Source organism: Pseudophryne corroboree, chromosome 9 (genome assembly GCF_028390025.1).
Source record: "Pseudophryne corroboree isolate aPseCor3 chromosome 9, aPseCor3.hap2, whole genome shotgun sequence".
Lineage (NCBI taxonomy): Eukaryota > Metazoa > Chordata > Amphibia > Anura > Myobatrachidae > Pseudophryne > Pseudophryne corroboree.
In genome coordinates, this window is record NC_086452.1 from 427,708,321 (window position 1) to 427,727,081 (window position 18,761).

An 18,761-nucleotide genomic window follows, 5' to 3' on the forward strand; every position below is an offset into this window, starting at 1 on the left:
CACTAGTACCAAGAAAGTTTTGAGCCTATTATACAAACATCTTCAATACCACGAGCCACTCTATCCAGTTACAATATAAGGAGTGATTTTTCAAGTATTGTGTGCCTATAAGAAAGACATCTGGAGTACACTGACAGGCAAGCTCGACAATACTTGGTAACTTTAAAAGACACATAAATTGTATCAGTGCTGTTTGGCTCAACAAAGTAACTACAGTATATATTCTGGGAGCACTGCCAGACTCTCCATACATTGGATACAGTAGTAAAGGAAACAAAACTGATACAGATTCTGTTTGGCTAGGTAAGAATAATTTACCCTGTGGAATCCAACAAGTCAGAATAACATGTTCTATGAGAATATATGAAAACTTCAATTAACATATTTATCTCTAAAACGAGATTGGAAGGAGTTCAGCACACAAACTGATTTATTGAACAGCAACAAAGGATATGCACTTGTAATAATACACACACATATATATATATATATATATATATATATATATATATGTGAGATATTAAGAATTGAATACAGTTTTGTAAAATTACTGAATAGTAACTCAACCCTGATGTATATATGAAGTATGTTATGCATAACATTTAGTATTGCAATCCAGGTGTACACCTAGGAATATTTTTTATATATCTGCCTAGGCAATATTTGGTAGCTACCAAAAGGTAATTTTTTTTGTATTGCATGCAGGTAAAACTGTATAGGCCTTGAGGGTAGGTTTAGAAGGGAACGTGTGACTTACCAAATGTATTTTCTTGTCATATTACAATCTTTGTGATATTATACTACCATCACTATTAAAATTGTTACTTTTGTTTAGACACAAGAAAGCAGTGTGTAGGGTGTTAATATTAGCTGGGTGTTAATATTATCTATTAATTAGAAATATTACTAGCTGCCCCAAGCCAGCCTAATATAAAAAAAATAATATATATAACATCTAGAGTTAAGCTTGGGTGGAGGCACTGAATGTCAATAGTGTATTAGTGTATAGCACATTATTATTATACGTAACCAAGGGTTACAATCTTTTCCTTTCTCTTCCTCTCTCTCTCCCTCCTTTCTCTTCCTCTCTCCACTTTCTCACGCTACCTCCCTCATATTTCTCTCATTGTTTCTTTGTATCTCTTACGCTCTCATCCTTTTTCACCTTCTCTCTCTCTCCTCTCTCTTTTTGCATGGTGAAGATTTTGCCAGCAGTCCTTGATATATAAGATTTTTCTACACAAAATAAATAAATAAGTCAGTAAGACTCTTTTTTAAAATCTCTTTCCCTATCATCCTCCTCTCTTTTTTCTTTTACTCTCTCTCTTTCTCTGTCTCTACCTTTCCCTCTCTTTATCTCCCTCCCTCTTTCTCTCTCTCTCACACACATTCTCCATCTCTCTTGCACACACACTTACACTATTACCTCCCTCCCTCTCTTATTATCCTTCTCCCTCTGGGGTAGATGTAACAAATGTTAGAGAGAAAGTGGATAAGTTGTCCATAACTTCCAGCTATCAATTATCTAGCACAGTCCACAGAAAGACAGAGAATGACAGGTTGCTATGGGTAACTTCTCCTGTTTATCTCTCTCAGTTTGATACATCTCCCCCTCTAACTCTCCGTCATTATCTCCCCTCCATCCCACACCTCTCCCCCCCCCCCCCCCCCCCCCCCGCTATCTCTCTCTCTCTCTCAGAGAAGAGAGAGGGGTCTGGTCCCAGAATGTATATAGATACAATTGGATAATTACCATCACTGTTGACTAGACTAATGACGAGCAGTGGGGTGAGGCAGATGAGGCAGAGACTTTCCTGTCATACTAACGTTTGTGTCAGAGTATTGACTGTATACAGTATATGAAAAATACAAAGAATATCTTTGAAATATCTTCTTTGTTTTATTCTAATATTTTTTATAGCCAAAATTTTGAAGTAAAAAGTCTATGGCAGGTGAAGCAGTGCCTCCCCCCTGCCTCTCTTTTCCGCACATCCCTGAGCAAAACTCACAAAATGTTCAGGAGTTTATACTGCTGCACCTGTGTATAATGACCAGATGTATCCTTTGACTCATTCTGTATTGTAAATCTGGCTCTGGTGCTAGCCAGTGCCTCCTGAGCCATTTACCTTACCGCACGTCACTGGATTAGAGAGCACAATAAGAACATTATGTGCTCAGAAGTACGCACTTAGAAATAGCCAATCACATTAATGGAAGACCAGTAAGAGAACAGAGCACTCTGACCTGCAGTAAATATGCTGTTACCATTCCTGAGCCAGAACCAAACTTCATTGCAAATAAATGAACAAAAAAGTTGCTTCATACCTTCCAACAGGTTCCAGATGATCGGTCGACAGTAAATAGGTTGACCCCATGTGGTCGTCATGCATTTGGTCGACAGGAACAAAAGGTCAACAGGTCGACACACCTATGGTCAACACAAGTCTTTTATTTTATTTCATCATTTAGGGTAGACTACGACTGGGAATAGTTCGCGAGCCACGCGCGGGGAGCGGTACACTTATTGGGATTACATGTGGTTTAAAATGGTAAATGGCACACATAAAAAACAACAACAACTTGTGTCGACCTTTTCTGTGTTGACCAGTTCGTTTGACTGTTTTGGCCTTTTGTCCTGGTCAACCTTTTTAGGTGTTTACCTTTTACATGTCAACTTTTTGACCCCGTCGACCTCTTTTATGTCAACCATATGAGCGTGACTTATTGACTGTGAACCTAATTATGGCCGACACAATGATCCACACCCCCTTTCAACCTGGCTCCTCGTCACTGTGAGACTCTATAGTTTTAAGGGATGCAGTTTGTTTCCCGGCTGACAGGATCCCGGCGGTCAGGACACCGATGCCGGAATCCCGACAGCCATGGGAATCCCAGCGGTCAGAATCCCGATCGGGGCCCAGAAGCCCCACTCAGGGGGTGGCGAGCGGACACGCTGCGCCCACCGTCAGGATCCTGCCTGTCGAGATTCCAGCATCAGGCTTGTGACCGCCGGGATGCCGACCGTCGGGATCCCATACTGATCCCGGTTTTCACATCCATTTTCCAATTGCAACAACTTGGGTCACATTTACTATCTGAAGTTATTAATATGAACTTACTCACGAGAATGACCAAAATCCAAGTTATTGCCGAAGGAAAAAAAAGTGAAAAGCAGAAGATGTGAAAGGGTGTCAGGTCAGCATGGATGTGGAAATGAAATATTTTTGGGGTGCGCTCCTGGTAATACTGTGCAAGAAATGCCGCTAGTGTCATAGAAAACTGACACTGACCCTGTAATTCTCGTAAGAAAGAAACAAAAATAATTATTTATATATATATATATATATATATATATATATATATATGTATACAGGTTGAGTATCCCTTATCCAAAATGCTTGGGACCAGAGGTATTTTGGATATCGGATTTTTCCATATTTTGGAATAATTGCATACCATAATGAGATATCATGGTGATGGGACCCAAGTCTAAGCACAGAATGCATTTATGTTTCATATACACCTTATACACACAGCCTGAAGGTCATTTAATAGAATATTTTTAATAACTTGGTGTATTAAAACAAAGTTTGTGTACATTGAGCCATCAAAAAACAAAGGTTTCACTGTCTCACTCTCACTCAAAAAAGTCCATATTTCGGAATATTCCGTATTTCGGAATATTTGGATATGGGATACTCAACCTGTATATATATATTACTTACTTACATAAACAGATAACAGTTATGGTGTCAATGGGATTGTTAATTTAAACAAGGATAATTTATATAGACATAAAACAGGATTGCTAAATAATGAGTTACTATTTACGTCAGCAATACCATTGCTAATATTATAACATTTCAAGCTATTATTTGCTTTTGTTTATATAAAGTTTATCACTGCACACAAAGGATTAATCTAAGGGCTTACATTGCATAACGGTGCCGTGCTTCTAATAGCGAATACAAGTGTACATGAAGATTGTGCTTAGTGGCCATAGAAACAGAGGAAAGATAGAAAAAACTACACAGCCTTGGCCATAACACTTTGTTTCACAACTCCAACAATCTTTATTTCATAAAACAGAAAGCTGTTAGACTTAGGGCCTAATAAAAAAATAAAAAAACTCTGCCCCTAACTCTCTCTCAAACTACCGTCCCACCTCTAAGCTCCCATGCCCCTCCAAGCTACTTGAGAGACTTGCCTACACTCGCCTCACACACTTTCTTAACTCACACAACTTACTGGACCCACTTCAGTCAGGATTTCGTGCCCAACACTCCACAGAGACAGCACTGACTAAGGTAGTGAATGATTTGGTCACTGCTAAATCTAAAGGTCATTACTCACTACTTATTCTCCTTGATCTCTCTGCTGCTTATGACACTGTTGACCACTCTCTTCTCATACAAACACTACAATCCCTAGGTATTCAGGACACAGCCCTTTCTTGGTTCTCATCCTACCTATCTAATCGCTCCTTCAGTGTTCGTTTCTCTGATTCCACCTCCTCTTCACTACCTCTCTCAGTTGGAGTACCGCAAGGCTCAGTCCTAGGTCCTCTGCTTTTCTCTATCTATACCATATCTCTTGGCTAACTAATTAACTCTTTCGGATTTTAGTATCATCTGCATGCAGAGGATTATCAAATCTACCTATCCTCCCCAGATTTATCACCATCTGTATTGGCCCCTGTCACTGAATGCCTTTCTACCATTTCATCTTGGATGTCATCTCGCCACCTCAAACTTAATATTTCCAAAACAGAATTAATTACATTTCCACTGGCCAATAGTAGTTACCAACCTGATATCTATATCACTGTTGATAACTCAGCAATCATCCCTACCCCACAAGCTCGCTGCCTAGGTGTCATTCTTGACTCTGAACTGTCCTTTGTTCCCTACATTCAATCTGTCTCAAGATCATGTTACATACATCTAAGAAACATATCCAAAATACGACCATATCTTACACAAGACACAGAAAAAACTCTAATCCATGCTCTCGTTATCTCCCGCATTGATTATTGTAATAGTCTCCTGACCGGTCTTCCCAAACATAGGCTCTCACCACTACAATCCGGTTTGAATACAGCTGCGAGGCTAATCTTCCTCGCTAGACGTTCATCGTCTGTAGATCCGCTCTGTCAGTCCCTCCACTGGTTACCGGTATTCTACTGTATTAAATATAAAATACTTTTACTTACATACAAGGCTATTAACCAAACTGCACCAACATACATCTCTTCACTCATCTCAAAATATCTCCCTACCCGACCAATCTGCTCTGCACAAGATCTGCTTCTCTCATCCACACGCATTACTAGTTCACACTCAAAATTACAGGACTTTATCCGGGCTTCACCCACTCTGTGGAATGCCCTCCCATGCACAATAAGACTTGACTCTAGTCTCCAAACCTTTAAACGTTCCCTCAGAGCCAGCCTTAGCTATAGGCATGCTAGGCATTTGCCTAGGGCATCCAAACATGTCTAGGGGCATCCAAGTATGTCCTTGCAGTATCTCATGCTGGGAGGGACAGTCTGCAAACTATCTGTTACTTTCTAAATGTATTCAATCAGTACTTGTATAAACTGCTGTTTACATTTGTCAAATAGAATGCCCACTGTCCCTTGAACTCCCTCCGACATGCTTGAATGCCCCTGACTTGTGAGACCTTAGACAGCAGAAGCCCAGTAACTGCAATTCCTGGACCTGTGACATTTTCAATGACTATAAAAGGTTATTACTGGATGGCTCCTTATGATACCACATGTGTATTGTGGAAGACTGCTCCACATAAATCTGACATCACCTATACTGCTTGAGCACATTGGGGAGGGGTACCCTGCCATCCTGTGTCCCTTATCCCTGTGCAAACCCCAGGTGTCTGCAGGCATATAACATGGGCAGTGTTCTCCCCACACTTTAATTCTCTGTCAGTCCATGCCGTAAAATTCGCTTGCCATCCAGCACTGTAACGTGGTCAGTAAATTGCGTTGCGCTATTTCTATATGGAACGTCAGTGCAGCGTGACTTTCAGATGTGTCAGACTGGAAAGCAGAGCATATTGCTCCCGCAGTATAAAATAAAGGGCATGCAGTTGCAGAGAGTAACAGACACCAGCAAACAAACTGAACAGTGAAGAGAACGGACAGTTGCTACATGTTTGATACTGGTCTTTTTGTATAACCAGCAAGTATTGCAGTATCTGGACTTTGCTGCCATCTGTGTCCAACCAGCAAGCTAAAATAAAGGATGAGGCTTGCAAAGGACAGCATACCCTGTGAGGTCACATCCCTTGTACGGGTGCCCCTTTAACGGGTGTGTGAACCCATCCTGCCACCCCCATCTCACAAAACGCAGTTACAGATCTAGGGAACTGCATGGGCGCACACACTGACTGCAAGCACACCAGAAAGCAAAAGTAAGTTTTATTTTTTAAAAAGCTACTAGCATTACTAATCTGGAGCATATGTGTAAGGTGAATTGCTGTGTGGAATTATGTGTATTATGGGCATTACTAATCTGGAGCATATGTGTAAGGTGAATTGCTGTGTGGCATTATGTGTATTATGGGCATTACTAATCTGGGGCATATGTGTAAGGTGAATTGCTGTGTGGCATTATGTGTATTATGGGCATTACTAATGTGGGGCATATGTGTAAGGTGAATTGCTGTGTGGAATTATGTGTATTATGGACATTACTAATGTGGGGCATATGTGTAAGGTGAATTGCTGTGTGGAATTATGTGTATTATGGGCATTACTAATGTGGGGCATATGTGTAAGGTGCATTACTGTGTGTAATCATGTGTATTATGGGAATTACTAATGTGGGGCATATGTGTAAGGTGAATTGCTGTGTGGAATTATGTGTATTATGGACATTACTAATGTGGGGCATATGTGTAAGGTGAATTGCTGTGTGGAATTATGTGTATTATGGGCATTACTAATGTGGGGCATATGTGTAAGGTGCATTACTGTGTGGAATCATGTGTATTATGGGAATTACAGTGGGGCATTATGCAGGGTTGACCTGGCCCACAGGGTAACCCCCTGCTGGGCCCAACTGCCCGAGTGTTGCTGGGTCAGATGCAGAACTAGCGGCGGTGCTAGGGGGCAGCAGCAAAATTTTTGCCTAGGGCATCAAATTGGCTAGGGTCAACTCTGCGTCCCCTGAAAACTCACCTCTTCAGACAAGCCTATCAAATTCCAGACCCACCCACATAACCTTCAGTGCTTCCCTATCCAGTTACAGCCTCTCTGTACAGTACACATAACATCACATATCTTATCTTTCTTTACTCTCACACCCTCCTGACCCTTGGCCAACATTGCTGGGTGACCATATCATACAACCCATTAAGAACCTAGTAATCTGGTGGACCCTTATGCAATAGGTAGCATCTATCCTTGTGTATAAATGCCTATTTCCTTATAGATTGTAAGTTTGCGAGCAGGGCCTTCCTACCTCTCTGTCTGTCTGTTTTTACCCAGTTTTCTTCTATTACTGTTGTTCTAATTGTAAAGCGCAACGGAATATGCTGCGCTATATAAGAAACTGTTAAGATCTGAATTAATTCTTTATTATCGCAGCAGCAAATTTGTTAGCTAATGGGCAAAACCATGTGCACTGCAGGTGGGGCAGATATAACAGGTGCAGAAAGAGTTAGATTTGGGTGGGGTGCGTTCAAACTAAAATCTAAATTGCAGTGTAAAAATTTGAGATGAGTGAATTCGGATCTCCGAGATCCGAACCCCCCCCCCCCCCCCCCCCCGAACTTCACACTCCGAGCCTGGTACAGAGTCCGGCTTGGGACTTCCCGCCAGACTCAGGAACCGAGGGAACGAGGCAAAGGGGATCATTCCGAGTTGTTCGCTAGCAGATTTCGGTCGCAGCACAGCGATCAGGCAAAAAAATGGCACTTATGCGTATGCGCCGCAATGCGCACGCGAGTCGTACTATTACAATGAACGATGTAGTTTCACGCAAAGGTCTAGCGAAGCATTTCAGTCGCACTGCTGGCCGCAGAGTGATTGACAGGAAGTGGGCGTTTCTGGGTGTCAACTGACCGTTTTCAGGGAGTGTGTGAAAAAACGCAGGCATGTCAGATAAAAACCAGTCCTGCCCTGCATCACCGCCAGCGGGTGGGCTCGGAATTCAGAGCCTTTTCCTCGCACCCCCAGTTGCGGGAGAATGTGAAGGAGGAGATGTTGACGGGTCGCGTTCCGCTTGACTTGACAATTTTCTCACCAGCAGTTCTTTGAACCCCTGCAGACTTGTGTCTGCCAGAAAGAGAGATACAACGTAGGTTTTAAATCTAGGATCGAGCACGGTGGCCAAAATGTAGTGCTCTGATTTCAACAGATTGACCACCCGTGAATCCTTGTTAAGTGAATTAAGGGCTCCATCCACAAGTCCCACATGCCTAGCGGAATCGCTCTGTGTTAGCTCCTCCTTCAATGTCTCCAGCTTCTTCTGCAAAAGCCTGATGAGGGGAATGACCTGACTCAGGCGGGCAGTGTCTGAACTGACTTCACGTGTGGCAAGTTCAAAAGGTTGCAGAACCTTGCACAACGTTGAAATCATTCTCCACTGCGCTTGAGACAGGTGCATTCCACCTCCTATATCGTGCTCAGTTGTATAGGCTTGAATGGCCTTTTGCTGCTCCTCCAACCTCTGAAGCATATAGAGGGTTGAATTCCACCTCGTTACCACTTCTTGCTTCAGATGATGGCAGGGCAGGTTCAGGCGTTTTTGGTGTTGCTCCAGTCTTCTGTACGTGGTGCCTGTACGCCGAAAGTGTCCCGCAATTCTTCTGGCCACCGACAGCATCTCTTGCACGCCCCTGTCGTTTTTTAAATAATTCTGCACCACCAAATTCAAGGTATGTGCAAAACATGGGACGTGCTGGAATTTGCCCATATTTAATGCACACACAATATTGCTGGCGTTGTCCGATGCCACAAATCCACAGGAGAGTCCAATTGGGGTAAGCCATTCTGCGATGATCTTCCTCAGTTGCCGTAAGAGGTTTTCAGCTGTGTGCGTATTCTGGAAAGCGGTGATACAAAGCGTAGCCTGCCTAGGAAAGAGTTGGCGTTTGCGAGATGCTGCTACTGGTGCCGCCGCTGCTGTTCTTGCGGCGGGAGTCAATACATCTACCCAGTGGGCTGTCACAGTCATATAGTCCTAAGTCTGCCCTGCTCCACTTGTCCACATGTCCGTGGTTAAGTGGACATTGGGTACAACTGCATTTTTTAGGACACTGGTGAGTCTTTTTCTGAGGTCTGTGTACATTTTCGGTATCGCCTGCCTAGAGAAATGGAACCTAGATGGTATTTGGTACCGGGGACACAGTACCTCAAACAAGTCTATAGTTGGCTCTGCAGTAATGATGGATACCGGAACCACGTTTCTCACCGCCCAGGATGCCAAGGCCTCAGTTATCCGCTTTGCAGCAGGATGACTGCTGTGATATTTCATCTTCCTCGCAAAGGACTGTTGGACAGTCAATTGCTTGGTGGAAGTAGTAAAAGTGGTCTTACGACTTCCCCTCTGGGATGACCATCGACTCCCAGCAGCAACAACAGCAGCGCCAGCAGCAGTAGGCGTTACACGCAAGGATGCATCGGAGGAATCCCAGGCAGGAGAGGACTCGTCAGAATTGCCAGTGACATGGCCTGCAGGACTATTGGCATTCCTGGGGAAGGAGGAAATTGACACTGAGGGAGTTGGTGGGGTGGTTTGCGTGAGCTTGGTTACAAGAGGAAGGGATTTACTGGTCAGTGGACTGCTTCCGCTGTCGCCCAAAGTTTTTGAACTTGTCACTGACTTATGATGAATGCGCTGCAGGTGACGTATAAGGGAGGATGTTCCGAGGTGGTTAACGTCCTTACCCCTACTTATTACAGCTTGACAAAGGCAACACACGGCTTGACACCTGTTGTCCGCATTTCTGTTGAAATACTTCCACACCGAAGAGCTGATTTTTTTGGTATTTTCACCAGGCATGTCAATGGCCATATTCCTCCCACGGACAACAGGTGTCTCCCCAGGTGCCTGACTTAAACAAACCACCTCACCATCAGAATCCTCCTTGTCAATTTCCTCCCCAGCGCCAGCAACACCCATATCCTCCTCATCCTGGTGTACTTCAACACTGACATCTTCAATCTGACTATCAGGAACTGGACTGCGGGTGCTCCTTCCAGCACTTGCAGGGGGCGTGCAAATGGTGGAAGGCGCATGCTCTTCACGTCCAGTGTTGGGAAGGTCAGGCATCGCAAACGACACAATTGGACTCTCCTTGTGGATTTGTGATTTCGAAGAACGCAGTTCTTTGCTGTGCTTTTGCCAGCTTAAGTCTTTTCATTTTTGTAGCGAGAGGCTGAGTGCTTCCATCCTCATGTGAAGCTGAACAACTAGCCATGAACATAGGCCAGGGCCTCAGCCGTTCCTTGCCACTCCGTGTGGTAAATGGCATATTGGCAAGTTTACGCTTCTCCTCCGACGATTTTATTTTAGATTTTTGAGTCCTTTTTTTACTGATATTTTGTGTTTTGGATTTTACATGCTCTGTACTATGACATTGGGCATCGGCCTTGGCAGACGACGTTGATGGAATTTCATCGTCTCGGCCATGACTAGTGGCAGCAGCTTCAGCACGAGGTGGAAGTGGATCTTGATCTTTCCCTATTTTTGGAACCTCAACATTTTTGTTCTCCATATTTTAATAGGCACAACTAAAAGGCACCTCAGGTAAACAATGGAGATGGATGGATACTAGTATACTTATGGATGACGAGGCACTGACGACACAGAGGTAGCTACAGCCGTGGACTACCGTACTGCGTCTGCTAGTATAGAGATGATAATGATATAAAAAATATATATATATCACTACTGCAGGTATATATAATATAATGACGGACCTGCTGGACACTGTCAGCAGACTCCTAAACTACTAGTATGAAGAAGATAGAAAAAAAAACCCCACCACAGGTAGGTATACAATTATGGACGAGCACTGACGACACAGAGGTAGCCACAGCCGTGGACTACCGTACTGCGTCTGCTGATATAGAGATGATAAAGATGATAGAGATGAACAAAAAAAATATAACACTACTGCAGGTAAATATTTATATAATATAATGAATGACGGACCTGCTGGACACTGTCAGCAGAATCCGTTTATAGAATAAATAAAAAAAACACCACAGGAGTGTATGTTTAACTTTTTCAGGCAGACAATATACTGGTGGTCACTGGTCAGTCACACTGGCAGCAAAAGTGTGCACTGTACTCCTGCTATTAACTGCACCCCAGTCTCCCCCACAATTCAGCTGTGTGAGCAGTGAGCACTCAGCACAGTCAGATATACATAGATGATATTATCATGCAGCACACTGAGGCTGAGCACAGATATGGTATGTGACTGTGTATCGTTTTTTTTCAGGCAGAGAATGGATTATAAATAAAACTGGTGGTCACTGGTCACTATCAGCAAAACTCTGCACTGTACTGAGTACTCCTAATGCTCCCCAAGTAGTAAATCAAGTGTCTCTCTAATCTATTCTACACGGAGAGGACGCCAGCCACGTCCTCTCCCTATCAATCTCAATGCACGTGTGAAAATGGCGGCGACGCGCGGCTCCTTATATAGAATCCGAGTCTCGCGATAGAATCCGAGCCTCGCGAGAATCCGACAGCGGGATGATGACGTTCGGGCGCGCTCGGGTTAACCGAGCAAGGCAGGAAGATCCGAGTCTGCCTCGGACCCGTGTAAAAAGGCTGAAGTTCGGGGGGGTTCGGATTCCGAGGAACCGAACCCGCTCATCTCTAACCACAAGAGATCTGTAAACCGCTGCACTCCAGCCAGACATGCAGCAGCACTACGTAGACTGAGAACTGAGGGAGCTATATACACATGGGGGAGCTGACTGGAGTGACACAGGCGGGTGCTGGCTGGAGTGACACATGGGGGAACTGAAGTGTATTATGTGAATCTGGCTTTTAAATATATTTTCTGCGGATCTGGCTTTTTAAATTATTTGATGTAGAAGTGACTTTTTCATTGTATTTTATGTTGGATCTGGCTTTTTCAATGTATTTTATACCGGAGCGTGGCCTAGCAGGCACAAGGTCACACCCCATTTTTGCAAGTGCGCCTTCGGCTCAAAGTCGGCTCTTTGATGTACCTAACAAGATTTCTTGGCCACCCCTGCACTTGGCCACCCCTGCACTAGATCATCTGCAATCACAGGCTAAGTGGCAAAGTAATTTTCATATATGCAAATTATTTTGCATCTTATTCATTATGTCTATAAAAAGGACCACATGTCCTCAAACAAAACAGGCCCCACATGTGCGTCGGCCCACCGGGAATCTTCCCTGTAAACCCTATGGCCAATCCGCCTCTGACTGTCAGGGTGAGAGAAGAGGTGAGGCATCTATGAGCTCAGCCTCCCCTCTGTGATACTAAGACACTGGCTCGAGCTGGGGGCGGGGCCGCACTATGGACAATAATACTGTAAAAATAAGAAGGGGAGGAGCTATCACACCTGCCTCACTGAGGGAGCGCGACTTGATGCAGTGTCATGTGACCTATCAGAGAAATTCCCCAGCACTCAACCAGGAGCAGCCAACATGAAGGAGAAGGAGAAGCTGATGATCAAGATGGCTAAAATGTGCCAGTGGCTGCTGGGGCTGGGAAAGGGGGAATCAGGGCTGGACCACTCCTTTCCTGTGGGTAACATTTCCCCCCTGTGACAAATTTTAGGCTGCTTCTGTAGAGGTTATTTTATGAGGGTACCTCTTGCCCGTGGGCACCACCCTGGGCAGCACTAGGCATGGCACCAGCTAGTGCTAAGTATCAGTAGTAGCTCATGTAATCATGATCAGTGGCCAGAAAGAAGGGACTATGGCAGTGGATCGCAAACTTTTTTTTTTTTTTTACGGCACCCCTAGGCCAAAAGTTTCTTATTGAGAAATGTAGAAAAAAAATATTTCAATTAAGTAAATTGTGTTCATATGCCATCCTTAGGGTCAGTTATGTGGTGGGATACAGGATTTGCTTATGTTTGTCCACATATGTTATGACTGGCAGCCACCAGCACTGGTTTTGCCTATTACATTGATCATAAATAATTTGAATTGGTCCTGAACCACCAATCAAAGGCACCCCTGCAAGTGTCCTGAGGCACCCAAGGGTGCCGTGGCACACAGTTTGAGAACCACTGGACTATGGATTATCTTTGTGAATAGGGATTGTTTAGTCTTCACCAGTTGCTTTAGATTTTGTTCACTAGAGCAATGATGCTGCTGCCACACAAGAGTTTTATTTTTCTTGCGATGAACATGTTAATGTTTCCTTTTATTGCATTATACTGTCAGTGTTGCAGGGGCGTTTCTAGAGAGGAGGAGGCCCATGTGCAAACTCTCCGTCTGAACCCCTCTCTAGCCGGCAGCGCTGTAGACTCTGGGCACTATGGTCACTAGAGGACCCTAGCGCTGTCCCAGAGTCTAGTGCCCATGTGCAGATATCCGGGAAAATGGCACAGTGGAAATTTTCCCAGAGATTTCCTTACTGCGCATGCGCAAATCTCCAGAAAAATGGCCTCCGCACCATATACCGGAGATTTTATTAGAGATACTGCCACTGGAGGGGGACTCCAGAGAGGTGAGTATTTAAAAAAATGGGTGCAGGGTGTGCAGTGTGGGCCCCCCTGGACCCTGGGGGCCCATGTGCACCACACACACTGCACTTATTGTAAATACGCCAGTGCAGTGTTGGTATAAAAGTAATCTCCCAGACACCTGTTCATCACATCAGAACAGTTCTTTCTCTTCTTATAAATGATGCAAACAGCCAATGATTTATGTTCAAACAGCAAGGTATCTACATTTACTGCATATTAAGAATGGTCACTGGAGCCTATTGTACAATTGCATAAATTATAAACTATAGTGTATCTTAATTACAGAAGTAATTAAGACTATCTCCATTACAGAGCTTAGACTGGTGTTACTAAACTGCAGCATATAAGGGTTTTCTGTGTTTGCAGAGTTTTATTATACTCAAGTTACCCAAGTTTCCTGTGTATAGCTATACACTACAGTATATATTGGGTTTTCTAAGCCAACGGCTGACCAGTGTAAAAGGTTACTGCACATGCATTTTGATCATGTAACTAAGCCCCTATGTAAGATGTAAACCAGAGGTTGTCTGGGAATGCTGGGACTTGTAGCTTTACAAATGGAAAGCCATGGATTGCCCAAATGTAAGCTATAGAATACTTGTTAAACTCAGAGTCTGGGAGGACTCTGAGTTTTAGGAAGTATCTAAAAGCTCCCGGGAGACCTTCTGTATCCCACTCATGTCCTAGTGAAATGGGTGGGATGCAGTAATTCTATTCTCAGCTAATTGCATCACTATGGCCTTGCCCTCACTGTGACTTTGGGAGTGGGGAATGATGATTAAACTTGCCCTACCCCTTGCACAGGCAACCTTTATGTTCCTTCAGATGAAAACAACAGCTACTTGCAACTTAATTTTTCCATAAATCTCATAATATAATTTGAGGCAGCAGTGACTAGGGAAGTGAATTGCACCGGCCATTAGACCATATTAACCGTAATAAAGTGTTAATAATTAAAAATACTGTATAGCAATGTTTACAGTTACAAAACAAACCAGAACCAAATCAGATGTTTTCACTCACGTCAAAGGCTTCTCCAGCCGGCTTCTCTGTGACCCAATAACTTCCCCAAGTGTGCAAAACATCTGGCCCAGGAAATCCTGCAGGACAAAGACAGACAGAAGTAATGATGGTGCGTATATTGTATAATGCATATATTTTATATGTGTGCATACTCAACTTTCCCCACCCACCCAAAAGAGCAGTGTTTAGACAGATTCATGCTTGGAAAGGGTATCCAGATGCAGGGACATAAGTCTATACCAGTCGCCCATGGATAAGTCGGCGTTTGGTGCCGCAGGGGGCTCATTTGCGCTCGCCACACTGTCGGTATGCCGGCGGTCGGGCTCCCAGCGCCGGTATGCTGGTCGCCGGGAGCCCGACCGCCGGCATACCATACTACACCCGTATTAAACAGCCCCTACCACCCTGGAAGTCATGTACTGGGGCCCCTTCATTCAGCCCAGTGCCCCCTTCTACAGTTTAGTGTTCTCTGGCTCACCCCATCTCCCATCAACTGTGCAGTAAAGGAGTAATTAGCAAACATTACTGCCCCAGGTCCTACATGTTGAGTGGAAGACAGAACACCCCCTACCGCCCGCGGGACATCAAAGCTGCCGCTGGTAGCACCCCCACCCCTACTGCTGGAGGATGGATAGGGGCCCCAGTGCATTCCTTTGCCCAGGGGCCTACACTGCTGTTGAGACGCGTGTGTGTGTGTGTGTGTGTGTGTGTGTGTGTGTGTGTGTGTGTGTGTGTAGATAGATAGATAGATAGATAGATAGATAGATAGATAGATAGATAGATAGATAGATAGATAGATAGATAGATATTATTCTGATATATTTATATGGTGCCACAAGGGTTCTGCGGTGCCTAGCAAAGTACATAAACAAATTAGCATGACAAGAAAATAATGCCTTACAATACAAGACAATGTAAGACAAATACATGGTATATTAACATTGCTGCATCAAGGAACAGACACTGAGACATTAGGGTGGCAGAAACCGAGGGCTAGGCGCCGTTGTAGAGAGTATGGAGTAGAAAATGGTCTAAGAGAGAGAAAGCATATCAGGGGAGAGGGCCCTGCTCATGAGAGCTTACATTCTGATGGGGAGGGGCAGACAGACAGACAGGGGTGACACAGATGGGGTAGAAGTTAGGATTTAACAGTGGGTTATCTTGGAGGCAGGGATAGGAGGAAGTAATCAGTTGGCAGGAGTGGTGGCATGAGTGGAGCAAAGACGGAGGGTGGGAGTGTAAAGGGAAATAAGGTCAGATATGTAAATGGGAGAAGAATGGGTAAGGGCGAGTCGCTGTCATGGGTAAATCGGGCGATTTATCCGAGTAGCAAAATGGGATGATTATCGGCTTTGGTGCCAAGGGTGGCAGTATTTCTGCGCAGTTTGTGAACTGTTCGCGTGCTGCTGCGGTGAAGCTGTATTGTGACTGGACAAATGGCACCATTGCGAATAACCAACATGGAAACTGAGGAGCACCACGTGCCACTGATGTGAGAGGTGAACGTTGTAACTGCCGTCCGCGCTTTACACGGTGGTTACTCTGGCTATTAGCTGGTGTTCTTAATAATGTGACTCGGCCGTGTATATATCAATCTATATAGTTTTGTTTGGCTCTGCGTAAGTGTATCACACCATTCGTTGCTGTAAATGTGGGCACAATAGCATTCTCATATCATAACATGCTAAATATTGTGGAAAATTGGTAACCTCCTATGTCCTAGGCTTTAATTCTTGGCAAAGTAAACAACGAACCATAATGGGAAGTACTTTTAAAAAAAAACAGGACTTTTGCAATTCTAAAGCTAGGTAAATGAAAGCAAAAATCTGACTGGTCGTCAGTGGGCATCATTCACAACAAACGTGTTATTACTAACTATACGAGGAAAAAATAGGTGAAAGTAAATGATCTGCCACCAATATCTATTTGCACTGTGTGACAATGTTCCGCTCCTGTTTTCCCAGCACTTATTCTCCACTACTTGGATGTTGTTAAATTTACGGGATCCAATTACAACCGAGTCCCAGTTCAGAGCTTCCCTTGGTTTTGAACTCTGGCCCTCATTCCGAGTTGTTCGCTCGCAAGCTGCTTTTAGCAGCATTGCACACGCTAAGCCGCCACCTACTGGGAGTGAATCTTAGCTTATCAAAATTGCGAACGAAAGATTCGCAATATTGCGAAAAGGCTTCTCTGTGCAGTTTCTGAGTAGCTCGAGACTTACTCTTCCAGTGCGATCAGTTCAGTGCTTGTCGTTCCTGGTTTGACGTCACAAACACACCCAGCGTTCGCCCAGACACTCCTCCGTTTCTCCAGCCACTTCCGCGTTTTTCGCAGAAACGGTAGCGTTTTTTCACACACTCCCATAAAACGTCCAGTTTCCGCCCAGAAACACCCACTTCCTGTCAATCACATTACGATCACCAGAACGAAGAAAAAACCTCGTAATGCCGTGAGTAAAATACCAATCTTCATAGCAAATTTACTTGGCGCAGTCGCAGTGCGAACATTGAGCATCTGCAATTAGCGGAAAATCGCTGCAATGTGAAGAAAATTACAGAGCGAACAACTCGGAATGACCACCTCTGATTGAAATGTAAGTCACACAGGAGAGTGCGGTCGGAATTGACTGGAAATGAATGCTATTGATGTTAATAATAACGTTGGAACAAAAGTAGGTCCAAATGACACGATTTTAGCTGTTTTTATCAATTTTCCAGAAGTCCAAAACCAAATCCAAACCAAAACACTTGAGGGTGGTTTTTTCCAAAAACAAAAAAACAAAAACAAAACACTGAAGGTCCGCACACATTCCTACTTGCTTGTTTGAAGCAATCCCAATTTGCAAATATTTTCCATTAGACAACTGTTTGCAAAAAGGGTTTATTACTAGAGATGAGCCCCGGAAATTTTTCGGGTTTTGTGTTTTGGTTTTGGGTTCGGTTCCGCGGCCGTGTTTTGGGTTCGACCGCGTTTTGGCAAAACCTCACCGAATTTTTTTTGTCGGATTCGGGTGTGTTTTGGATTCGGGTGTTTTTTTCAAAAAACCCTAAAAAACAGCTTAAATCATAGAATTTGGGGGTCATTTTGATCCCAAAGTATTATTAACCTCAAAAACCATAATTTACACTCATTTTCAGTCTATTCTGAATACCTCACACCTCACAATATTATTTTTAGTCCTAAAATTTGCACCGAGGTCGCTGTGTGAGTAAGATAAGCGACCCTAGTGGCCGACACAAACACCGGGCCCATCTAGGAGTGGCACTGCAGTGTCACGCAGGATGTCCCTTCCAAAAAACCCTCCCCAAACAGCACATGACGCAAAGAAAAAAAGAGGCGCAATGAGGTAGCTGACTGTGTGAGTAAGATAAGCGACCCTAGTGGCCGACACAAACACCGGGCCCATCTAGGAGTGGCACTGCAGTGTCACGCAGGATGGCCCTTCCAAAAAACCCTCCCCAAACAGCACATGACGCAAAGAAAAAAAGAGGCGCAATGAGGTAGCTGACTGTGTGAGTAAGATAAGCGACCCTAGTGGCCGACACAAACACCGGGCCCATCTAGGAGTGGCACTGCAGTGTCACGCAGGATGTCCCTTCCAAAAAACCCTCCCCAAACAGCACATGACGCAAAGAAAAAAAGAGGCGCAATGAGGTAGCTGACTGTGTGAGTAAGATAAGCGACCCTAGTGGCCGACACAAACACCGGGCCCATCTAGGAGTGGCACTGCAGTGTCACGCAGGATGTCCCTTCCAAAAAACCCTCCCCAAACAGCACATGACGCAAAGAAAAAAAGAGGCGCAATGAGGTAGCTGACTGTGTGAGTAAGATAAGCGACCCTAGTGGCCGACACAAACACCGGGCCCATCTAGGAGTGGCACTGCAGTGTCACGCAGGATGTCCCTTCCAAAAAACCCTCCCCAAACAGCACATGACGCAAAGAAAAAAAGAGGCACAATGAGGTAGCTGACTGTGTGAGTAAGATAAGCGACCCTAGTGGCCGACACAAACACCGGGCCCA

General features: G+C 44.3%; 1 protein-coding gene across 2 annotated transcripts in view; it reads right to left on the minus strand.

Annotated features, from left to right (window-relative positions):
• The window catches only part of CPNE9 (copine family member 9), a 560,849-nt gene that overhangs the window by 321,499 nt on the left and 220,589 nt on the right, over positions 1 to 18,761 (minus strand). For both annotated transcript variants that reach the window (XM_063940993.1, XM_063940994.1), the window contains one exon: positions 14,741 to 14,817. In XM_063940993.1, coding sequence (XP_063797063.1) covers positions 14,741 to 14,817 — 77 coding nt within the window. The remainder of the gene's footprint in view (positions 1 to 14,740; positions 14,818 to 18,761) is intronic.